The sequence below is a fragment of the Petromyzon marinus genome, chromosome 20, assembly GCF_048934315.1.
Source record: "Petromyzon marinus isolate PM22_M1 ecotype Great Lakes invasive population chromosome 20, UKy_Petmar_22M1.pri1.0, whole genome shotgun sequence".
NCBI lineage: Eukaryota > Metazoa > Chordata > Hyperoartia > Petromyzontiformes > Petromyzontidae > Petromyzon > Petromyzon marinus.
The window spans coordinates 6,278,296-6,304,233 of record NC_133686.1 but is presented as its reverse complement, the minus strand read 5'-3'; the positions used below and the strand labels follow the sequence as shown (position 1 = coordinate 6,304,233).

The window sequence follows — 25,938 nt, the reverse complement described above, 5'->3', positions numbered from 1 at the left end:
GGCTGCATTTCCTCCCACTTGTATAAATTCTCATTGATTGGCTGTAATCGTCTGAAAATCAAAACCCAATGCAGGACTAGAAAAGAGGTCGTACGACTCAGTGTGGCTTTCCTGGATAAATAATGAAATTGTGTGCATTTATTATTAATTTGTATAATAATCAGTAATGGTTTAACATACAAAAATACAACGTTCATACGTAAACTCGCCTTTTTCCCGTCCAAGGATGGGTGTATTGCGGTAAATCTGAAACTTGCAAGCCAAAAGCAGACCGCGACGTGACATTCATTGCATCAATGCGTGTGCGATTTGTAAGGGCGCGGTGACACAGACCTATTTCATTTTAAGGTTATAATCCCTTGTTCATCGTGACGTCTTGCCTTAAAGCTTTCGTGACTGCAGGAATTGATATTCTTTGGGTCTTTCGGTAAAGTCACGTAGATAGTGGTGAAATGGAAACGTCGTAGTTTTTTTGTTATTTTCTTTGAACCTATCTACGTGACTTTACCGAAAGACCCAAAGAATAACATCGTGACGTCCTTTTTACTTTAATGTCTCAACAGCAGCGTTACGGAGATCACGTGATGACGTGAGGGTTCTGAGTTGACGCCACGCCCCCCGCCCATGTGGAGTGACGTCAGCCGCTAATTATTATGAATGGGGGGGGGTGTCCATTTGGAGGACGTCACCTTATAATGATTCTTAATTAGGGGGGCTGTTCGATGTGGAGTGACGTCACCTGATCATGATTATTAACGAGGGGGGCTGTTCGATGTGGAGTGACGTCACTTGCTCATGATTATTAATGGAGGGGGAGTGCTCCATATTGAGTGACGTCACCCGCTCGTGATTATTAATGAGTAGTGGGGGAGGGGTGTCCATTTGGAAGACGTCACCTGCTCATGAATATTAATTAGGGGGGCTGGTCGATGTGTAGTGACGTCAGGAGCGTTAAGAACACTCCTGGGTGATTATAGTAGGTATTCTATTTGAAAAGATTATTATTTAAAAAATACAATTAACTTTGTATACACGTGGTATTTAAAATAGCTAACGTTCAGTAATCATAACAATAAATAAGTAAACATTTCGCAATGTACAGGCCCCTTGTCACTCCACTGTTCGATGGACGTCTGTCACATCCTATCCGTGTTTTTTACATACTTCACCACTCTGCTCAGTGCAGGTTGGTGAAATTAGAGGAGACCTCGGACCGGTTCATATAACACATTCTACTGCTGAGGGAGCTGGTAGGAACGTTGGGTTGCTCGGTCAATGGCCAGGGTCAACGGCGGCACCACGTGGTGTATTCCGCAAATATGCCCGACTGTGAGGGCGGCCACAAGCCGGCGTGAGTAGGTTAAACGTTGAGTTTTATAAGGGCACCACGGGGTGACCAGCCCCTCCCCACCCAGCCCCTACCCACCCAGCCCCTCCCCACACAGCCCCTCCCCACCCAGCCCCACCTCTCCCCACCTAGCCCCACCTCTCCCATTTTTGGATGCACGACGGACGGACGGACACAATAATCCCCTGTGGGCTACTGGTGTAACCAGGAGGTTCCTACCAGTATAACTCCCCACTGACTGTGAGGTTAGCCGTGACCGGGAATTTAACTCACACTTGTTGGGTCCACAGCGTAGTTCGGTAGTCACTGCACCACAACTCCACCGCATATATATTTTTGATAAAAAAAAACCCAAGATAAAAACATATTGCATAAGTGTAGGCGAGCCTTGCTGGAGAGCAGGAAGGTTGAGTAATGGACCTTTAAGGTACTTATGTACATTGTGACCACAAACTTACATCATGGTTATTTGAATATTTGGAGTGAATTATGAAACACAACTGTGAACAAAGTCGATGACAAAATCACCGAAGGAATTCCCCCTCCCCACTCCCTGTTAGTGTCACATCTCGGAAGATAAGCTGGGATGAGCCTGGATAGTGCTTGGTGGATAAGCGACCACCTTGAATAAAGAGGTTGTCAATATGTGTGGATTTCGGAACGAGGTTGCAGACATTAAAGTGCAGACCATCACAATGAATTGTATTATACTGCACATTGATGGTCAAGTAACCCTCACAACCTGCACAAGTGAGGGGAGGCCCTCATCCAGAAATGGATCGACAACACGACTATGCACGTACAGATACAACATTGGGAGGTCAACATTTTAATACTGTTTTGTTTTTAACCTAGGTCTCTGGAAATGTGGAAGGTTTTCACGAGTGACGAGTCCAAGCATGAAGTCAAAACGACATTTTACTGAGAGTTTTGTCGTCACCTATCCCCAAATATTCGTCTGATTGCGCCTTTTGTTTCATGCCATGAGATGCAGCATGAGATGTATCAGCACAACCCTCTTTACTAGAGAAAGGCCCACAAAAGTGGTTATCAAAGAACTACCTCTGAGTTCCTCCCACACAGCTTAAAAGACGCTGTCAAGTTTGACAGGGTTCACTCAAGCGCTGTCTTCTGGACTTGTCCTGTTTCTTCACCTGAGGACGGCTACTTGTGTTGTGGCCGAAACGTCGTGAGAATTTTATTGTTTTATTTTATTATTTTATTCTCATTCTTCGTGACTTTACCGAAAGAACCAAAGAAGAACTACCTCTGAGGTCCACACATTGGACGGCGGCACTTACCCAACCAGCTCTGCACATGATACATAATTGTCAAACCCATAGTTATCAGAGCTGCGTAGAATTTAGCCAAAATTAAGCGGACATTCAAACGTAAATGTGATTCGGTGATTGTTTTGTATGCAGCCAATGGTGAGCAGGCAGAGACCACCATCATCATCATCTCACTCTGCTGGCATTCCCGTCAGCCCCTTATCAGTGCCCCTACCTTATTACAGACCAACTCAGTCCTTTTTGGTCACCCCCGTGCCCCTTATAAATCTCAACGTTCATCCTACAAAGTGCCACCACAAGGGTTATAAAAACACAAACAGACAACAAAAAATGTGCCCGTATTGAAACAATGGAGCTGAAAACTCAATTTCTCTGTTCAAGAATACTGGGTAAACCACATGGGCTGACATGTATGTGCTTGAGAAACTCGGTTTATGGACGTAAGGTTGTAAAAACCTGGCATTGTAACCCACCAAGGTGACGATGGTGGCCAGCTGAGAAGATATCTCTCTCTCTGAGTTTGTGCATTTGTGCATTTGTGACGCCACCTGCAGCATTGCCAACAACACTGCAACAAAAAGGCCCATTAGCTTCAGCAATTTAAAGCCGGGGTCAACGACGCAAATCGCAACTCGAACAATGAAAAGCACGGCGAGTTTGGATGTTCCAAGAAGGGTCGCCAAAGGGCGCTACTGAGTTAACTTTTGTTTGCTCTGGTGTCGTCGTCGCTTGCGTAACCGCGGCGTAAATTGTACACACATCTCGGCGCTAACCAAAATCAACTTAACTTTACCCCTTTCACACACGACACCGTAGCGCGAAACGGTGGAGGGGGGAGAGGGGGGTTGTTCCTGTTGTTGTTATTATTGTTGTTGTTGGTGCCGACCAAAAAACAACAATGTCACCGCTGTGGACGAGGTGCTGCTGCAGTAGCGGCGGCGTAAAGGCCGCCGCGGTGGCTCAGTGCCTCCGGCCTCGCGGAGGCCCCCTGCGATCAGGCCACGCGTGGGGGGGCCACCCCCTGCGATCAGGCCACGCGTTGGGGGGCCACCCCCTGCCCTCGGACATCGCGGGGGGCTCGCTGCGAGGCCCCGCCGCCGGACGCGCCCGCCCGGCGGCAGGGCCGTGGCGGCGAGGGAGCCACGCGGCGCGGGGCAGCCCGGCCGATGTACAGACGTGGTGGTGGTGGACCGTGTCGATAGCGCCAAGGTCTGTATATGTGTGTTATTGTATTATGTGTGTTATTGTACGTGTATTATTGTATGTGTGTTATTGTATGTATGTGTATTGTATGTGTTATTGTATGTATGTGTGTTATTGTATGTGTATTATTGTATGTATGTGTGTTATTGTATGTATGTGTGTTATTGTATGTGTATTATTGTATGTATGTGTATTATTGTACGTGTATTATTGTATGTGTGTTATTGTATGTATGTGTATTGTATGTGTGTTATTGCACGTATATTATTGTATGTATGTTTATTGTATGTTTATTATTGTATGTATGTATATTATTGCATGTGTATTATTGTATGTATTAATAATAATACTGCACGACATTTTTTGACAGACGCACACAGCACCACCAGGGTTGGCATGCGGCACACGTGGCATGAGATGGTGAATCCACTGCTGGATGAGGAGGCACTTTTCCACACTCCAATAGAAACGATTTGATTACTATTTGTAATAATAGGGTTTTTCCCCTTTTTTCTGGCAAAACTGAAACCTTTTTACAAGGATTCATGTCTGCATTAACCACAATATCTGCAGTCAAAATGCAAACAAAAAAAACATACTATGATAATATATGCATTGTCCTTGAAACTGATTGGTCCAGGATCATAACATGAATCCTTGTAAAAAGGTTTCAGTTTTGTTGCCAGAGAAAAGGGGGAAAAATCCTATTATTACATTTTGGTGCCGTCAAAGGAGGTCTAATGATGATTTGATTCATCTTCAACGCACTCGATAGGGGTTACTCGCGACGGGGTTACAGAGAGGTCCCGTGTCTTCGTCGGCTTCTCACGGCGAACTACTCGGGGCACCGACGGTGTACAATTGAAGTGCCTCGCTTGATGCACACATTGGAAGCAGTGTTCGGTGATTTGAAGCCTTTTTGCGTGACTTGAGGGCCGATTGCCCCCCCCCCCCCCCACTGAGTCAAACCCAGTCCAGCGTCTGGGCTGTCACATTTTTAGTTTGTTTGTTTTGGGCCCATATTTGACACTTTCCGTTTTCGTTTCTGCACTCTTATACTTATATAACGTGGCATGTCATCTGTTTTTTTTTGCATTCGGCTCTTGAATCGGGTGCAACCACAACACACACAAAATTAACACGAACAAGAAAAACATCTTAAAGTGACTGTGTGTGACTGTGCAAAACAGAAAATTCATGAAAAAAACAGCAAAATATTCCTGAAAAAAGCACCGTACACCAACATACATTAAGCTTTATGGCCCTTCTTACCTACATCAGGCACTGCTGGTTTGTTTGTGTGCTATTAGATGTGTACACGTTGCAAGTGCTATTTGTAAATCCACTGCTGGATGAGGGCGACCGTACGCCGTGTGGGTTGGTGGTGGTTGGTGCGAGAGGGGCTCGGAATCAGAAACTTTCTTTATCCTGGAGAAATCCGATGAGCTATGAAGCTCTTTTTGGATATGTCCAGTGGGGGGCGGGTCAAAAAGTTACTACAACAACAAACAATACAAAAACACGATAAGGGTTACTTGACCATACTTGACCAGGCTGGTCAGAGTGGTTCGATTGGTGGAAGCGATGAGCATAGGCGTGCAGCATCACTCCATCCTTATTATTCGTTTACATGTTCACCACTGTGTGTGGTTAATGCAGACAGGATTCCTTGCGAAAGGTTTCTGTTTGGTGTTTTAACATCTTAACAACAACTGTTTTATTGCCAGAAAGGGTAAGACCCTATTCTTATATGTCGATATTGGCAAGAAAGGTCCCATATTGTGCTGCACTGCACTCTGCATAGTTGGATTGTCCTCGGTGTCAGCATTTAGTACATCTACCGGATATTTGATAAAGTTTGTAAGACGTGGCTTTACACCCAAAAAATCTAATGTTGGTGACAATCACGCCTAAAAACACGTGTGGCATAATATATTACCAATTAGGTGCCCAATTACTCAATTGGGATTACACATGGGAAGCATTGCCTCCTGACTGCTAAAACTTGGCAGGACTCTCCTGGAAAAAGAGTCGTGAGACTCAGTGAGGAGGCTTTCCTGGGTAAACGTGCATAATAATACAATACATAAATATCCTAAGTGTGTGTTTTAACTGTAATATAACATCAAACATAGTAATACAACTGTCTGAGTATTCAAGGGGTAAAATGTTCATTCAATTAATATTAATTCCCATTCGGTAGGGAAGGTTTTACTGAAGCCAAATACTCTCTTGTTCAGAAGATTCTAAATTGAACTCTTGAGCAAATTCCACGAATGAGTGTTCTACCAGTGTGAGGACGAAAGTACCAGAAGACACCGTACGAAAATGAGGGGATGATGCTCGAAGCCCCACACAAATGGGTGCGATAAATTGCTCTACGACCATCTCTTGACCACCAATCGGTCCAAGCCTAGAACCATGGAACTGTATTCCCAAGCAGTCTTTTAACTAGGCTTACACTTATTCTCGGTTCTTTCGGTAAAGTCATGTTGAAGGGAAACAATACAATAATATATTATTGTTTCCCTTCAATAAAATAATATTTTATTGTTTCCCTTCTATGTGACTTTACTGAAAGTACCAAGAATATGAATCCCTGCAGTCATGAAAGCTTTCAATCAAAATTTAGGCTTACACTTGTTTAGCTTGCGAGTTTTTATTGTTTAATTGAAAATGTAAATACAGAAACAAATCTTGAAACCAGACTAATTAGGGGGGAGCCTTTACTCAATGAATTTATACTGTACTATGCAAAAATTAAGTCAGCAGTAGGCTGGTCTTATAATTTGCATTTGGAGTGGTGTAATTTTCCTGAGCTGATTGCCAGAGACTGCTGCTGGGAACCCAGCTACCAGGTTTCTGTGACACTGACCATGAATAATTTGGACAATATGACATGGTTTTGTGGGCTCTGTCTTCCCAGGATGGCAGGCCTTGCTGGCACACCCATGGGAGCCCAATCTCGGCTATGGGCACGTGGTTTCACCACACAGCGTGGAGAGGTGGCTGAGAAGCCAGCAGTTGGAACGGCCGCCCAACAGGTGATGGGGGTCCCTTTTGCATGGCTATCATGAATACCGTATTTGGCATACCAATGACGAATACAGAGTAATGTCTTATTTTATATTTCATTCCAACCAGGCTCAGGCGGCTGGGTCCACGAAGAAGCCAGACCCTCCCATCGCGGAGTCGGTTGGAACGCCCAGCAAAGCACAGCAGCTGAAGCGCGTATTCAAGGAGTATGGTGCAGTCGGAGTTGTGTTCCACATATCAATCTCACTCGTCTCTCTCGGCATCTGCTACCTCGCCGTGTCTAGGTGCGGTTGACGATTGCGAGCTCCGTTTGGAGCTCCCTCCGGCTGTTGTATGTGTGTCGAGTGTATGATGTTGCTATATGTGGTGGTGTTGTGTAGTTGTGTCGTGTGTGATGTGCTTTATAGTATTATTGTATGGGTGGTGTGTTATGTGTAATGGTGTTGTGTGCGTACAGTTTATTGTGAACGTACTGTTTTTGTGAGTTTCGTGGCCTTGTGTATGATTGTGTGTGTAGTGGTGGGAGCGTACTGTTGTTTGCATGTTGTTATGAATGCAGTTGTGTGTGTTGTGTTTCTGGTGATCCAGTTGTGTCCATATGCTATTGTGTGTGTAGTGGTGTCTCCCACCTTATGTTGTGTGCATGGTGGAGTTCAGTATGTACACTGGACACACATAGGCATCAAGCACCAAGCAAAAGGGCACTCACTACATGGTGCATACACAGGGCATACATACATGATTACATACTTATAATAGAATACAGAAATACTGACTAAAAATCCTCAACACATTAGTCAATAACACTGCCATAAAAGGGGAATATATATAATCGGAAAGTTTCAGGCAATAACCCTCCTTTATGGCCCTTAATAAAAGCTGGCTTTTGCCCAAAACCTTGCCTAAATTAATATACATATTTCCTTTTAGGTTACTGCATTTTTGTTATTCACGCTTGTGCATCACTGCCAACACATAAGTGAAAAACGTTTACTTTTTAGGATTAAAAAGACTAATATTCTGGCTAGATGAACACTGGATTATTGCGCCGCCGCTGCATGTGCATGGTGTGATGTTTCCGCGTGCAGTGGCTTGGACGTGGAGGCGTTGCTGCGGAAGCTGGGCGTTGGCGAAGCCTTCTTGAGCTCGCGTGCTGCCACGGGTACCAGCACGTTTGTGCTGGCCTACGCCATGCACAAGGTGATGGCGCCGGCGCGCATCAGCATCACGCTTGTGTCCGTGCCGCTGCTCGTGAGATACCTGCGGAGGGTCGGCCTCTTCCGCCCACCTGTCCCCAAGCCCTGAGGATGTTGCTCAACAGGCCCCCATCACACGCGTTGACCGACCGTCTTTTGCCAACCACTGTGATGGCACCTTAAGTATGAGGGCTCCCATATTTGTTGACTTTTGTTTTGCATTGCTTGTTTCTTTCTCACCGAGATGTAGGGTTACTACCTCTGAGGTGCGAAACACTGGGATATATCATGGAAGTAAGATATCTTACAGTACTGGAATAGGGGAGAAATAATTGTCAATTGATTATATTCGGTGGTGAATTATTAAGCAACTGACAAAAGCAGGGATGTTTAATGCCCTGGGAAGACTGTAAAATATTTCCCTGAACAGCTGCTTCAAAAATGGGATGATCCTGGGAAAAGCATGATAAGTGGCAACCCTACTGAGATTGGAGGATGTAGTGCATGGCTCATGTGCAAGTCTGTGTTTTATTAGTTAGATGCAATTGATTAATTATTTTGTAGAGAAGACTTTACAGATGGTGTAAAGAAGGTGCAAAGTAGGTCACTGTGTGGCCAATGTTTTAGCTAAAATCTTAATGTGAACATTGCCTGTAATTAATTTACTAAGCGGGCCCTCATATTGTTACAAAACTGTGGGTTTGTAGTAATAAAACAATGAACAGTGTTTCTTTTGCATACAAAAAAAATAAGCAGCTTTTAAGTCCATCAACCAATGGTACTTTTGGACAAATATATTCTGGCTGGTAAACTCTGGACTGGTTTTGACTTTTAATCTCATCAGCTGGGTGCGGCTTGCCTAATCAAACTAATATTGCAAAGTTGCCATGCGTCTTGTATACAAAACCTATCCATGACCAACCATGGGACAGGCCAACAGTGCGGTTATGCATGTCAACTTGGAAAACACATAAGACATCACACTGGGCCCCCATGGTTGATGAAAGGTGACCAAACAGTGGTCTGATCACTACCTTTAAAGTACTTTGGGGAAAATAGAACCTGTGGGCTGAGACAGCTCATGCTTGGTTGAAATGCACACTTGTATGTTTTATTTTATTGTCTTATAAATGATGGCAAAGGTGACAAAGAATAAACAATTATTTGTGTGCGTAACATACAACCTTCAAATTGCCCTAGCCAATTGAATTGAAAGCACAATAGCATTTCATATATGATGTCATCTGCCTGTAATATGATTACTTTTGATGGCATAAAAGCAAGGCATATACATTGTGCGTTAATATATTAAAGTACTCAAAGAGAGCTTTCGAGATAACGTTGGGTTCGCCAACGTTTATGGACTGGGCCTGGTCACCAATGGCTGCACAAAAAAACACCACGTGAATTTTGGCTTCATACTAATTTGGATAAATTCCTACTATGATAATTAATAACAGGGTTTCCTGTCATGTGACCAGCATGACTGGAGTGTGGGAAGTGATGCACTCTAGTGTGGATTAAAGGTCACTTGAAGAGATTTCTTAAGTAGTTCTATAATATGTCATTCTGCAGACTATTTTCTAATACACTGCTCCCTGACACCGATAACACAATTAGGATGACGTCGATGGAGAAAAGACTTTACAAAATAAAGACAAGGGCACATTGCATGCAATGCTGGCATGTGCATACTATAATTTAGTGGTTGATGGTCCACTGTGCACACTGGATTGGCCTGTGTTCTTGGGCTTGGTCCGCCAATTGAGCAAGCATATTGCTTCAGCTGGGACCGATGCAGTCAAATGTCGTTGACTTACGCGTGATATTACACAGCCCATGGACTACACGGCCCAAGAACAGCACACCCGCCAATGCACTTTGTGCGACCATTTCTTGGACACTTATTTAAAACATGGACACTGACGAAGAAGATGTATCAAAAGCTTTGCAGAGTGCCAAGAAGCGTGGAGAGATGGGATTACACTGAGATGGAAAGAGGAACACGTACTTAACTGGTAATTCTAAGTGGGCTTGAGTAAGACGTTATTAGAAGTGATGAGGCCATTGGGTGAAAATAGCCAAAAGAACAAAGTACATCCACCATGGAGATGGAGCAATAAGATTTCATTATATGCAAGTGTTGAGTGGGTTGTTGCATCACATGACCACAAAGGGTGGCGGTGACTTCAGGCCTTCATCCAGCAGTGGATCGATCATGGCTGAATATACATTAGTCTTTAAAGCTGAATTAAAACCACGCTTATGAAATTAAATTGCAGTGTAATATAATATACCACATTATATACCACGTAATACATATATGTATTGTTATGCTAAAACAGGCCCTTTGGTTTAAAGTGAATATGCCTGTTATTTAATAATAGTATATATGATTTTCCTTTGTGTATGTGGAATATCAGTGAAATGATAATGGATATAGGGTGCAATTATTACATATAGGTGAATGTTCTTTGAATCTTACTAGGACAAAACAAGCAAATGTACCCAATACCAGCAATGCAGGATAATACTAAAGTGATGTTTCCACCGTTTCATAGAAATGTGAATCTATCCCATTTTCTCCAATTAAAAATATCATGCAGTACTTTATATTGACAAAAATAACACATATTCTTGTGGTGATTTTTGACACCTCGTGCATATGGCTTGTAACATTTTGTGAAATGTGTCCTGCTGCACATTGCTGAATAATCCAGTGATCATGGTTTTAATGTTTAATGTTGGCTGCTTGTGCTTTCTCCTCAGTACTGTACTGAGCCATTTGCACTGCACCTGATATAGATATGTTCTTGGAAGTGCCAACTGTCTCCAAAGTAATGGGGAAATAAACCACGGAACCAGAGACACGATTTTTGTGTAATCACAGAATTTGGGTTTTAGTTGATGAATTATTACAGGTTGACGCTTCTTTAGTTTGCACGAGGGGTTAAGATGTTAGTGCTAACTCATAGTCTAGGGTTAGAGTTGGCATGTTTGGGTTATGGGTAAGAGGTTAGGGTTTAACATTCGGGTTTTAGGTCAGTGGTGTCCAACTTTGCTGGTCTTTTCAACCCTCACATTTCTCTCTCGGACCACCACGAAGTATACATTCTGGTGTTTTGTGAATGTTTTTGTATCTGCAACAGTTCCATGGACCACTTTCCACGATCTTGCGTGGTACCAGTGATCTGCAGACCACTGGTTGGGAACCACTGGTTTAGGGGTTAGCATTATACTTTAGGGTTAGCGGTTTGGTGTTAAGAGTTTCGGGGTTAGGATTTAGGGTTGGGGTTAAGGTTAGTTGACCACTTTTCTTGCTACGAATCTGCGATGACAATAATCTCAGCCGAATGTTCTTTGGTCAAGCTATGCCTGCAAGTAGTAACTGGACTTGAGTACTTGCAGGATAGATAAATGATGGAAACGACTCTTGTGACTTGTTACATCAGCATAATTTTTTATTTTCCATTCCATTGTGAAGAAATGTGTACATAAAATCAATATTAACATGCAGTGGTGAGTTATTGACTTGACAGTCATGTTAACACTGCAGTTATCGAATTTAAAATAAAACATTCTAAAATAATTACGTACATTTTGTTGTTGTTTCGTATATATATTACTTGTAACTTGTGGAGTGGTGTGGCTCAGTGGTTTGCACTTTGTGCTGTGAACCTGGATATTTAAGTTCGATTTTGGACAGGGCTAATATCAGTGACGAGTTATGTCGGAACTAGTCCTGTGCCCTTTCACTTAACATCTGACTTAACCAAGTCGCACTGATAAGCATAAAATATAGTCAAAGACCTCCATAATCATCGTGGAATGGGGAGACCTTTATCTAGGGCTATGTAAAATAGTGGGTTGCAATCAATTACATACTCAGTAGATGAATAGACTGGGGGATATTTTACCAATTAATTTGAAAATGTAGCAAAATGCCTGGAAAAAAAACCCCACGCAAAGGGGAGGAGAACACATACACAGCCGCAGACAAGTAACTTTGTTGGACAGAAGGCAGGTATGTGTCTTGTGTCACACTCGGTTCTGCAAAACGTATTCCAATGTGCTAATTTCTATGATGTGCAATTGTGACTTTCCATATGATCACTACATATTTGGGTCCTATATGAAGATTTTAAAAAACACTAATATTTGAGTGACACTAAATTATATTCTCCAATGTCTATCCAGTGTGTTGTGCGCGACATATAAAAAAAAATCACAAAGCATCACTCCGGTCATCACTTTCCAATCTCAAACACTGCAATAAAAGTACACTCTTATCCGATCCATGAATTGTCATGGTTTCGGGTAACGATTCCATGTTCCATGGAAGAAAATACAAATCGATGTTTTGTGTATGCTTTCAAGTGTATTGCAGATCGCATTTGTAGCATATGTAGTCTCGTTTATATTGGCTACTGTTATGTTGTCTGTAATATCTCGCTTCTAATTCATTGCACGAGTCCAGATGTAACCTTTGAATCACATTTGCATATATCAAACGTCCAGTAATTTGTCAATCCGCAGCTGAATGGTTTGTGGGGAGTTATTTAAACATACTTCACCATGCTGGTCATTGCAGGTTGAATCTTTATTAATATAATTTTTATGAATCGATTAATGATCTGGTTCAAAGCAATGCATGCATACATACATATCCCACACAACCTAGAAAATTTAGGGAATGCGTTGATAGTCGTGCACACGTGGTGCACATTGCTCTAAAGAGGGGCAATAGCATTTCAGAGCAGGCATCTTTAACAAAGGACCATTGCCCGAAACGTCGTCCCGATACATCCACCCAGTACATTCTAACAACGCGTTCATTTTGAGATTTGAAGCTTTCGTGACTGCAAGGATCCATATACTCTTTGGTTCTATTCGGTAAAGTCACGTAGGTAAAAAATACAATAACAAAAATCACGACGTTTCGGCCACAACACAAGCGGCCTTCATCAGGTGAAGGGACGAGACTGTTTAAAGGTCGTGATCTGAGCGTGGCTTTGTTCACTCCAGCGCTGTCCTCCAGACAGTCTCGTCCCTTCACCTGATGAAGGCAGCTTGTGCTGTGGCCGAAACGTCGTGATTTTTGTTATTTTATTTTTTACCTACGTGACTTTACCCAATAGAACCAAAGAGTATGCGTCTATGCAGCTCCACCACGCGGTCCCTCCCCTCCCCTCCTCCTCCTCGCATTCTTTCTCCCTTGCTGCTAAATGTGAGCACACGTGCTGCTGCTGCTGCGCAAAGTCTGCGCCCGCCTATGACGGACGCCCTCTGGGCGGGGGCTGAGCGGACTGCACCACTCACCCTGCAGGGCGAAGGGGGAGGAGAAGGAGGAGGGGAAATTGTCGAGATATTCTACACACGGGCGTGGGGGTGGTGGGGGTGGTGGTGGTGGATGGGTGGGTGGGGAGGACATTGCGTTTGAGGGCTTTTTATTTTTTTTCACGGACGGGACCGACTCGACTTGAAGACGCCCCCTCTCTCTCTCTCCCGCTCTGCCTTTTGTCACCGGATCCCTTTAATTGCCTTGGGAGACACGGTGAGCGCCATCGTCCGCTTGGAGGCGCCTTGCCTCCGCCGGATATAAGAGAAGAGAGGGAGAGAAAAAAAGTGTCCGTATTTGTTGGGGAGGAGGAGGAGGGGAGGAGGAGGAGTGCGAGAGATGGGCCAAGCCGGGCGGCAGAGGGGAGGGTGTAACTCTGAAAAGATGAAAACCCTAGTGCCTTGAATTCACAGCTCCATCCTCAACAGCCACCACCACACAACCAACCACCATCACCAGCTGCAAAATCAGCCAGCAGAAGCAACACGAAGGCTCATTTCCCCTCTCTATTTTCTCAGCCCTGGTCTGTCGGTGGTCTTTCTCGCAACCACACAGACAGACCACAAGAGACAGAGAGAGACACACACACACCAACAGCAAGCAGCAACAGCAGCATCACTTCGAGAAGCAAATCCAGCAGCAGACAGAGCAGATAGCCATGTCCCTGGCGTTTGTCGCATCCCGGCAGCAGCAGCAGCAACAACAACAGCAGCAGCAACAACAGCAGCAGCAGCAGCGAAGCAAGAGTGAGGTTAGCCAGGCGAGCATCCAGAAGGTGAGAGGCTGTGGGGGAGGGGATGTGAGATGTATGTTGCTGGAGGGGGTTGGGTGATAGGTTATGTGGGAGGTGTATATTGGGGGTGGTGGTGGTGTGGGTGGGTGATAGGTTGGGGTTTGGAGATGGTGGTGGATCTGGGTGTGATTTTTTTTCTTTCGATGAGAGGAGATGGATGGAGGAGGTGGGAGAGGGTTGGGTGGATGGTGGTGGTGGGGGTGAGATGTGTGGTGTTGAGTGAAATTCGGTTGTGGGATGTTGTTGGTGGGAGGTGGATGGGGGGGGGGGGGTGATGGGGGGCGATGGATGCATTGATTTTGTGATGTGTATTGTGGGGGGCAGGGAGGGGTATTGATGTAGGGAGGGAGGATTTTGTGATGTGTTTTGTGGGGGGCGGGAGGGGTATGGATGTAAGGAGGGAGAATTTTGTGTTGTGTTTTGTGGGGGGCGGGAGGGGTATGGATGTAGGGAGGGAGGATTTTGTGTTGTGTTTTGTGGGGGGCAGGGGGGGTGTGGATGTAGGGAGGGAGGATTTTGTGATGTGTATTGTGGGGGGCAGGGAGGGGTATTGATGTAGGGAGGATTTTGTGTTGTGTATTGTGGGGAGCAGGGGGGGGGGGGTGTGGATGTAGGGAGGGAGGATTTTGTGATGTGTTTTGTGGGGGGCAGGGGGGTATGGATGTAGGGAGGGAGGATTTTGGGATGTGTTTTGTGGGGGGCAGGGGGGTATGGATGTAGGAAGTGAGGATTTTGTGATGTTTTGTGGGGGGCAGGGGGGGTGTGGATGTAGGGAGGGAGGATTTTGGGATGTGTTTTGTGGGGGGCAGGGGGGGTGTGGATCTAGGGAGGGAGGGAGGATTTTGTGATGTGTTTTGTGGGGGGCAGGGGGGGTGTGGATGTAGGGAGGATTTTGTGATGTTTTGTGGGGGGCAGGGGGGTATGGATGTAGGTAGGATTTTGTGATGTGTTTTGTGGGGGGCAGGGGGGGTATGGATGTAGGGAGGGAGGATTTTGGGATGTGTTTTGTGGGGGGCAGGGGGGTGTGGATGTAGGGAGGGAGGATTTTGAGATGTGTTTTGTGGGGGGCAGGGGGGGTGTGGATGTAGGGAAGGAGGATTTTGGGATGTGTTTTGTGGGGGGCAGGGGGGGTGTGGATGTAGGGATGGAGGATTTTGGGATGTGTTTTGTGGGGGGCAGGGGGGGTGTGGATGTAGGGAGGGAGGATTTTGTGATGTGTTTTGTGGGGGGCAGGGGGGGGTGTGGATGTAGGGAGGGAGGAGTTTGTGATGTGTTTTGTGGGGGGCAGGGGGGTGTGGATGTAGGGAGGGAGGATTTTGTGATGTGTTTTGTGGGGGGCAGGGGGGTGTGGATGTAGGGAGGGAGGATTTTGTGATGTGTTTTGTGGGGGGCAGGGGGGTGTGGATGTAGGGAGGGAGGATTTAGTTATGTGTTTTGTGGGGGGAAGGGGGGGGGTATGGATGTAGGGAGGGAGGATTTTGGGATGCTGCGATTCGTATGGCGGGTGGAGGGGGCGAGGTTGTGGATGGATGCAGCGAGGATGTGATGGTTTATATATACTGTAGTGGTTAGAGTGGTAAGGGTTTATATATATACTGTAGTGGTTTTAGTGGTGAGGGTTTATATATACTGTAGTGGTTAGAGTGGTGAGGGTTTATATATACTGTAGTGGTTAGAGTGGTGAGGGTTTATATATATACTGTAGTGGTTATAGTGGTGAGGGTTTATATATACTGTAGTGGTTAGAGTGGTGAGGGTTTATATATACTGTAGTGGTTTTAGTGGTGAGGGTTTATATATACTGTAGTGGTTTTAGTGGTGGGGGTTTATATATACTGTAGTGGTTTTAGTGGTGGGGGTTTATATATATACTGTAGTGATTTTAGTGGTGGGGGTATATATACTGTAGTGGTTTTAGTGGTGAGGGTTCATATATATACTGTAGTGGTTTTAGAGGTGAGGGTTTATATATACTGTAGTGGTTAGAATGGTGAGGGTTTATATATACTGTAGTGGTTTTAGTGGTGAGGGTTTATATATACTGTAGTGGTTTTAGTGGTGGGGGTTTTTATATATACTGTAGTGGTTAGAGATGAGGGTTTATATATACTGTAGTGGTTTTAGTGGTGTGGGTTTTTATATACTGTAGTGGTTAGAGATGAGGGTTTTTATATATACTGTAGTGGTTTTAGTGGTGGGGGTTTATATATACTGTAGTGGTTTTAGTGGTGGGGGTTTATATATACTGTAGTGGTTAGAGATGAGGGTTTATATATACTGTAGTGGTTTTAGTGGTGGGGGTTTATATACATACTGTAGTGGTTAGAGATGAGGGTTTTTATATATACTGTAGTGGTTTTAGTGGTGGGGGTTTATATATACTGTAGTGGTTTTAGTGGTGAGGGTTTATATATACTGTAGTGGTTTTAGTGGTGAGGGTTTATTTATACTGTAGTGGTTTTAGTGGTGAGGGTTTATATATACTGTAGTGGTTTTAGTGGTGGGGGTTTATATATACTGTAGTGGTTATAGTGGTGAGGGTTTATATATACTGTAGTGGTTTTAGTGGTGGGGGTTTATATATACTGTAGTGGTTTTAGTGGTGGGGGTTTATATATATACTGTAGTGGTTTTAGTGGTGGGGGTTTATATACTGTAGTGGTTTTAGTGGTGGGGGTTTATATATACTGTAGTGGTTAGAATGGTGAGGGTTTATATATACTGTAGTGGTTTTAGTGGTGAGGGTTTATATATACTGTAGTGGTTTTAGTGGTGGGGGTTTATATATACTGTAGTGGTTTTAGTGGTGGGGGTTTATATATACTGTAGTGGTTTTAGTGGTGGGGGTTTATATATACTGTAGTGGTTTTAGTGGTGGGGGTTTACATATACTGTAGTGGTTTTAGTGGTGGGGGTTTATATATACTGTAGTGGTTTTAGTGGTGGGGGTTTATATATAATGTAGTGGTTTTAGTGGTGGGGGTTTATATATACTGTAGTGGTTTTAGTGGTGGGGGTTTATATATATACTGTAGTGGTTGCAGAGGGGCTGCGTGTTAGTGATTTGAGACGTGGGACGTCGTGTGGTGGTGGGGGGTGTTGGGAGATTGGCCCCATGTACGTGGAGGGGATGAGGTTGTGGGTGTGGGGAGGATGCAGGGATGGTTGGTGGGTGGTGGTGGGTAGGTTTTTGGTGGATGGTGGTGGTAGGTGGGTGGGTGGTGGTGGTAGGTGGATGGGTGGTGGTGGTAGGTGGGTGGGTGGTGGTGGTAGGTGGGTGTTTGAATCGTGTTTGGGGGGAGGGGACGCTGGTGAGAATGAATGGGGGTGTGCACACGCTGGTGAGAGAAAGAAGAGGATTGGTGGTGGTGGTGGGGGGGTGTGCACGGATGGCTTCTCTTCGGACGGGCGCAGCGGTGTTGCCACAATGAAATAAATCGTCCACGTGAAATCTGTGCGTGCGTGGGTCACCGCACGTGTGTGTGTGTCTACACCAGTAACGAGGGCCGTGTGTCTGTGTGTGTAGCTTGCCGCGCTATGAACGCCCTTGTACGTGCTGAGTGTTTTGAGAAGAAGGCGTGGTGGTTGTTGTTGGTGGTGGTGGTGGAGGGAGGATGTGTGAGCAATCGATGTGCATACAACCGCGTGTGTGTGTGTGCGTTTGCCGAGGCCAAAAGGTTGTGTGGCTGCGTATACAGTGAGGGAAAACTTAATTATTTGATCCCCTGCTGGTTTTGTACGTTTGCCCACTGACAAAGAAATGATCAGTCTATAATTTAATGGTAGGTTTATTTGAACAGTAAGAGACAGAATAACAACAACAAAAATCCAGAAAAACGCATGTCAAAAATGTTAATAATTGATTTGCATTTTAATGAGGGAAGTAAGTATTTGACCCCTCTGCAAAACATGACTTCGTACTTGGTGGCAAAACCCTTGTTGGCAATCACAGAGGTCAGAAGTTTCTTGTAGTTGGCCACCAGATTTGCACACATCTCAGGAGAGATTTTGTCCCACTGCTCTTTGCAGATCTTCTCCAAGTCATTAAGGTTTCGAGGCTGACGTTTGGAAACTCGAACCTTCAGCTCCCTCCACAGATTTTCTATGTGATTAAGGTCTGGAGACTGGCTAGGCTACTCCAGGACCTTAATGTGCTTCTTCTTGAGCCACTCCTTTGTTGCCTTGGCCGCGTGTTTTGGGTCATTGTCATGCTGGAATACCCATCCACGTCCCATTTTCAATGCCCTGGCTGAGGGAAGGAGGTTCTCACCCAAGATTTGACGGTACATGGCCCCGTCCATCGTCCCTTTGATGCGGTGAAGTTGTCCTGTCCCCTTAGCAGAAAAACACCCCCAAAGCATAATGTTTCCACCTCCATGTTTGACGGTGGGGATGGTGTTCTTGGGGTCATAGGCGGCATTCCTCCTCCTCCAAACACGGCGAGTTAAGTTGATCCCAAAGAGCTCCATTTTGGTCTCATCTGACCACAACACTTTCACCCAGTTGCCCTCTGAATCATTCAGATGTTAATTGGCAAACTTCAGACGGGCATGTATATGTGCTTTCTTGAGCAGGGGGACCTTGCGGGCGTTGCAGGATTTCAGTCCTTCACGGCGTAGTGTGTTACCAATTGTTTTCTTGGTGACTATGGTCCCAGCTGCCTTGAGATAATTGACAAGATCCTCCCGTGTAGTTCTGGGCTGATTCCTCACCGTTCTCATGATCATTGCAACTCCACCAGGTGAGATCTTGCATGAAGCCCCAGGCCGAGGGAGATTGACAGTTCTTTTGTGTTTCTTCCATTTGAGAATAATCGCACCAACTGTTGTCACCTTCTCACCAAGCTGCTTGGCAATGGTCGTGTAGCCCATTCTAGCCTTGTGTAGGTCTACAATCTTGTCGCAGACATCCTTGGAGAGCTCTTTGGTCTTGGCCATGGTGGAGCGTTTGGAATCTGATTGATTGCTTCTGTGGACAGGTTTCTTTTATACAAGTAACAAGCTGAGATTAGGAGCACTCCCTTTAAGAGTGTGCTCCTAATCTCAGCTCGTTACCTGTATAAAAGACACCTGGGAGCCAGAAATCTTTCTGATTGAGAGGGGGTCAAATACTTATTTCCCTCACCAAAATGCAAATCAATTTATAACATTTTTGACATGCGGTTTTCGGGATTTCGTTGTTATTCTGTCTCTCACTGTTCAAATAAACCTACCATTAAAATTATAGACTGATCATTTCTTTGTCAGTGGGCAAACGTACAAAATCAGCAGGGGATCAAATACTTTTTTCCCTCACTGTATGTTCCTGCACTGTCATGTGTGGGTGGTACCCTGTGGCACTGCCAAGTACACGTACAGGACCAACTCTCATACCTGTCAACCCATACGGTTTACCCGTATTCTTGTGCAGGGAAATTAAGTCTCAATTTTTTTTGTCTTAATTGTTTGCGTTTCTCCCTTGTGATAGGATTTTGTAGGATGCACGTTGAGAATTATAAGGGCACGGAGTGACCCATAAGGTCTGAATTGGTCTGTAATAAGTGAGGGTATTGATAAGGTGTTGACGGGTATGATGAACTCTGCTGTGTGTGAGGGTTGGTGCTATAAGGTGTCAGACTGTGACTCCCCACTGCTGGGTAAAGGCCTCCCCCAATGTCCTTCCACTCCTTCCTCTCTTAAGCCATTGTCCAGTGGTAGTGGGGTCAATGGTGCATCCCGAGTAAACAACGTTAACCAACGTTGGCCCAACATCAACCAACGTCGGTTGGCCAACGTTGGCCCAACACCAGCCAACGTTGGCCCAACGTTGCCCCAACACGAGCCAACGTTGGCCCAACGTTGCCCCAAGGCCAACCAACGTTGGCCCAACATTGTCCAACGTTGGCCCAACATTGCATGTTTACCGGAATGTGTTATTGTCTTAGAAAATGCATGGCTAATAATAATAAGTAATGGTTGTGTGTGTGTGTGTACAGGATATTTTTGGTGCATTTGTGTTGCTTGTGTGTGGTCAATTGTGAATGTATGTTGCCAATTTGTATGTTTAGCGTGCAAGGTGTGTAGCAGGGTGTGTATGTCGGTAGAACACATTCCTGCGGAGGGAGCTGGTAGGAACGTTGGGTTGCTCGGTCAATGGCCAGGGTCAACAACGGCGGCACCACGTGGTGTATTCCGCAAATATGCCCGACTGTGAGGGCGGGCACAAGCCGGCGTGAGTAGGTTAAACGTTGAGTTTTATAAGGGCACCACGGGGTGACCAGCCCCTCCCAACCCAGCCCCTCCCCACCCTCCACACCCTCCAGCCCCTCCCCACCCAGCCCCTCCCCACCCAGCCTCTCCCCACCCAGCCCCTCCCCACCCAGCCCCTCCCCACCCAGCCCCTACCAGTAAAACTGTTATTCGTCAGTATTGTGTTGGTTTGCTGTCTTGTGTGTGCTGCTAATTTGTACGGACTGTAGGTGTTTGTGTAATGTGTGTAGGCGCTGGGTGTAATTAATACTGTTTGTGTTGGTGGTGTGTATTGTTGTTGTTGTGTTACTGCCTAGCTTGTTGTGTGTGTGGCCAGTGTCAATAATTTAGTGTGTATTAGTGGTGAGTGTGGTTATACTACACGTGTATTTTGGCAGACTTTTTGGATTGTATGTAACTGTGTGAATGTAGATGTTGTAAATGAGTGTTCGTGTGTTTCTTTGTGTAAATGTGTTACGAGTTTGTATAACCTGTCACATATTTGCGGTGTGTACATGTGTTGATAGTTGCTAATGAACTGTCACCTCTGCATTGCATGTTTGAATATATTTTACGTGTCATTGTCTGAGCCAGTATTTGTTTTAATATCCAGTCAATGTGTGCGTTGCCAGCTTGTATAAACTAACTTGCGAGTTTCCATGACCTTCTTGTACAGTGTTTATATTGTATGCATAAAATAGTTTCGCGACAAATAACTCAACACACTCGTGCGGCCTTGCAAGGAATAAAATATATATCATAGGCGACGTTTCGGACAATGGCCCTTCATAGCACTGAAATAGGACGTAAAGAGTTGAAGATTGCACTTCAGCACCATGGGGCCTGATAAGAATTAAATTTTAAATGTTTTTTTTCCTGATGATCACTTTTAAATAAGCATATTAATAGTTTTAGCACTTTATGCCCGAGCCAATGCATGCATGTGTACTGTCACTACTGTGTATGTACATAGAGTATTTGCTTGTCCTAGCCAATGCCTGTGTGTATATATGTATGTACACACACAAGACAAAATACTACAGTACTTTACATATAGGACACAATAACAACGATCGCCATTCCCCAGTAAGTGGTGGTAACGTCAACACGGCGCTTGTACCAGGCTATGTGCACTATAGTACACATACACACAATGCATCTGGCCATAACATACAACAATCGTGACAACATGCACATGAATTCTCTAGGACAGGCACAGACAGTCACTTCTCTGTACGCATATCCTATGTGTAGTGCCTGTGTGTGTGGTGTTACTGTTGTGTGTGTGTGGTGTTACTGTTGTGTGGTGTGTGGTGTTACTGTTGTGTGTGTGTGTGGTGTTACTGTTGTGTGTGTGGTGTTACTGTTGTGTGTGTGGTGTTACTGTTGTGTGTGTGGTGTTACTGTGGTGTGTGTGGTGTTACTGTGGTGTGTGTGGTGTTACTGTTGTGTGTGTGGTGTGTGTGGTGTTACTGTGGTGTGTGTGGTGTTACTGTTGTGTGTGTGGTGTTACTGTTGTGTGTGTGGTGTGTGTGGTGTTACTGTTGTGTGTGTGGTGTTACTGTTGTGTGTGTGGTGTTACTGTGGTGTGTGTGGTGTTACTGTTGTGTGTGGTGTTACTGTTGTGTGTGTGGTGTTACTGTTGTGTGTGTGGTGTTACTGTTGTGTGTGTGGTGTGTGTGGTGTTACTGTTGTGTGTGTGTGTGGTGTTACTGTTGTGTGTGTGTGTGGTGTTACTGTTGTGTGTGTGGTGTGTGTGGTGTTACTGTTGTGTGGTGTTACTGTTGTGTGTGTGGTGTTACTGTTGTGTGTGTGGTGTTACTGTTGTGTGTGTGTGGTGTTACTGTTGTATGTGTTGTGTGTGTGGTGTTACTGTTGTGTGTGTGGTGTGTGTGGTGTTACTGTTGTGTGTGTGGTGTGTGTGGTGTTACTGTTGTGTGTGTGGTGTGTGTGGTGTGTGTGGTGTTACTGTTGTGTGTGTGGTGTTACTGTTGTGTGTGTGGTGTTACTGTTGTGTGTGTGGTGTTATTGTTGTGTGTGTGTGGTGTTACTGTTGTGTGTGTGGTGTTACTGTTGTGTTACTGTTGTGTGTGGTGTGTGTGGTGTTACTGTTGTGTGTGTGGTGTTACTGTTGTGTGTGTGGTGTGTGTGGTGTTACTGTTGTGCGTGTGATGTGTGTGGTGTTACTGTTGTGCGTGTGGTGTGTGGTGTTACTGTTGTGCGTGTGGTGTGTGTGGTGTTACTGTTGTGCGTGTGGTGTGTGTGGTGTTACTGTCGTGTGTGTGGTGTTACTGTTGTGTGTGTGGTGTTACTGTTGTGTGTGTGGTGTGTGTGGTGTTACTGTTGTGTGTGTGGTGTTACTGTTGTGTGTGTGGTGTTACTGTTGTGTGTGTGGTGTTACTGTGTGGTGTTACTGTTGTGTGTGTGGTGTTACTGTTGTGTGTGTGGTGTTACTGTGTGGTGTTACTGTTGTGTGTGTGGTGTTACTGTTGTGTGGTGTTACTGTTGTGTGTGTGGTGTGTGGTGTTACTGTTTGTGTGGTGTTACTGTTGTGTGTGTGGTGTTACTGTTGTGTGTGTGGTGTGTGTGGTGTTACTGTGGTGTGTGTGGTGTTACTGTTGTGTGTGTGGTGTGTGTGGTGTTACTGTTGTGTGTGTGGTGTGTGTGGTGTTACTGTTGTGTGTGTGGTGTTACTGTTGTGTGTGTGGTGTTACTGTTGTGTGTGGTGTGTGTGGTGTTACTGTTGTGTGTGTGGTGTTACTGCTGTGTGTGTGGTGTTACTGTTGTGTGTGTGGTGTTACTGTTGTGTGTGTGGTGTGTGTGGTCTTACTGTGGTGTGTGTGGTGTTACTGTTGTGTGTGGTGTTACTGCTGTGTGTGTGGTGTGTGTGGTGTTACTGTTGTGTGTGTGGTGTTACTGTTGTGTGTGTGGTGTTACTGTTGTGTGTGTGGTGTTACTGTTGTGTGTGTGGTGTGTGTGGTGTTACTGTTGTGTGTGTGGTGTTACTGTGGTGTGTGTGGTGTTACTGTTGTGTGTGTGGTGTGTGTGGTGTTACTGTTGTGTGTGTGGTGTTACTGTTGTGTGTGTGGTGTTACTGTGGTGTTACTGTTGTGTGTGTGGTGTGTGTCGTGTTACTGCTGTGTGTGTGGTGTTACTGTTGTGCGTGTGGTGTGTGTGGTGTTACTGTTGTGTGTGTGGTGTTACTGTTGTGTGTGTGGAGGAGGAGGAGGTGGAGGGGCGTTACACGGACAGGTTCCGCCTCTGTGGTATTTATACACAAACCCCAAAGCAAGTGGCCCCTGAGACGTTGTTGCTGTGTTGCTGCTCGGCCTTGAGAGTGCCGTGCCCCCGTTAAGATAGCAGAGAGGAGCCACAGCCCCAGACTCGCCCACAGCGGCGGCGGGGAGGAGGAGGCTTCGTGGTGGTGGTGGTTGTGGTTGGAGTGGGTTGGGGTGGGGGTAGTGGTGGTGGTAGGGGGTGCTGCTGCTGCTGCCTCATAGCAGCCTAGACAGCCTGCCTGACTGCTGCTGCTGCTCGGGGGAAGGAGACGGACAGACAGAGAGAGAGGAGGGAGCGAGAGACTTGCTCGTGTCTGTGTGTGAGTGAGATAGAGAAGAATAATAAGAGGAGTTGAGAGTGGACCCGGCCATGTTGGCTACAGAGTACGACGTGCGAAGTGTCCCTTCGGCCAACACTGGCCTGGGTCCTCCCGGAGAGCCGTACTACAGCAGTTCCATTCAGAGGGTAAGCAAGCGGGGCATGGGTGGTGGTGTGGGTGGTGGTGGTGGTGTATTTTGGAGGGGGGCTGGCTCGGTGTTGAATGGGGGGGGGGGGGCATACATGCTGCAACATCACTACAACAACAACAACCACCCCATTTGTTTCCCACCATACCCAACATGCCGTGGTCTGTGTGTGTGGGGTGGTCTTGTTGTTTTGTGTCGTGCTGGGCAGTGGACGCCATTGGTAATCCCCGTGGTGCGGGCAGATGGCTGCTAACATGGGTACAGTGCTGCTGCTGTAGTAGTGGTGGTAGTGGTGTGGGTGTCGTGGCCTCGGGAACGTGGGCTTACTTTTGTGCGATTGTATTATCGGACTTCGTGCTGTGTGTCGATTGAACGTCGTGGTGCATGTGTCCGTGTATGTATTGTACTGGAGTGTGTATGTGTGTGTGTGTGTACACGCACCGGCAATTTGTAACTACAGCGATTCGTGCGTTGGCATTTGCACACAACGCTCACACGTGTACGACTGTACACGGTGTTGTGATGTAGCGTTTACGTGTACAGTGCTGGTAATGTGTTACATATGCTAAGACTGAATTTAATTAACATGTGTTTCCATTTAATGTATAATACTTAACGCCACGTGATTACATATGCAGTACAGTACTAAACCTACATGTTTTTTTACATATAACACTACCGCACTAACACGTTATTTCATATATGGATACACGAACACGTGTTTACATAATGTATACCAATGAACTACTAATATTGTACTAACACGTGTTTACATGTACTAGTAGTGTACTAACACGTGTTTACATGTACTGGTGTTATACTAACACGTGTTTACATGTACTGGTGTTGTACTAACACGTGTTTACATGTACTAGTATTGTACTAACACGTGTTTACATGTACTAGTATTGTACTAACACGTGTTTACATGTACTAGTGTTGTACTAACACGTGTTTACATGTACACGTGTTTACATGTACTAGTGTTGCACTAACACGTGTTTACATGTACTAGTGTTGTACTAACACGTGTTTACATGTACTAGTATTGTACTAACACGTGTTTACATGTACTGGTGTTGTACTAACACGTGTTTACATGTACTGGTGTTGTACTAACACGTGTTTACATGTACTAGTATTGTACTAACACGTGTTTACATGTACTAGTGTTGTACTAACACGTGTTTACATGTACACGTGTTTACATGTACTAGTGTTGTACTAACACGTGTTTACATGTACTAGTGTTGTACTAACACGTGTTTACATGTACTAGTATTGTACTAACACGTGTTTACATGTACTAGTGTTTTACTAACACATGTTTACATGTACTAGTGTTGTGCTAACACGTGTTTACATGTACTAGTGTTGTACTAACACGTGTTTACATGTACTAGTGTTGTACTAACACGTGTTTACATGTACTAGTGTTGTACTAACACGTGTTTACATGTACTAGTGTTGTACTAACACGTGTTTACATGTACTAGTGTTGTACTAACACGTGTTTACATGTACTAGTGTTGTACTAACACGTGTTTACATGTACTAGTGTTGTACTAACACGTGTTTTACATGTACCAAGTGTTGTACTAACACGTGTTTTACATGTACCAAGTGTTGTACTAACACGTGTTTTACATGTACCAGTGTAGTACTAACACGTGTTTTACATGTACCAGTGTTGTACTAACGCTGATGCTTGAGACTACAATACTGTAACATGCACAGAACATTACACGTGTGAGCACAA

At 45.1% G+C, this 25,938-nt stretch overlaps 2 protein-coding genes across 6 annotated transcripts in view; both read left to right on the top strand.

Annotated features, from left to right (window-relative positions):
• The first annotated feature begins 2,203 nt into the window (after positions 1–2,203).
• On the top strand, positions 2,204–11,671 carry FAM210B (family with sequence similarity 210 member B). Its single transcript, XM_032957658.2, has 4 exons — positions 2,204–3,849; positions 6,770–6,887; positions 6,988–7,163; positions 7,968–11,671. Exons 1-4 carry the CDS (start codon positions 3,539–3,541, stop codon positions 8,182–8,184), a joined length of 822 nt encoding a protein of 273 aa, XP_032813549.2. The 5' UTR covers positions 2,204–3,538; the 3' UTR covers positions 8,185–11,671.
• Positions 11,672–13,668: 1,997 nt separating this feature from the next.
• Positions 13,669–25,938, top strand: part of LOC116944170 (protein SSXT-like) — a 36,286-nt gene continuing 24,016 nt past the window's right edge. Inside the window, exon 1 of one of the 5 annotated variants that reach the window (XM_076068267.1) lies at positions 13,669–14,188. In XM_076068267.1, coding sequence (XP_075924382.1) covers positions 14,072–14,188 — 117 coding nt within the window. In that variant the 5' untranslated portion in view covers positions 13,669–14,071. Of the gene's footprint in view, positions 14,189–23,930; positions 24,178–24,317; positions 24,438–25,938 lie in introns of those variants that run through there. The other 4 variants (XM_032957661.2, XM_076068266.1, XM_032957662.2 and 1 more) reach the window with 4 other exon arrangements.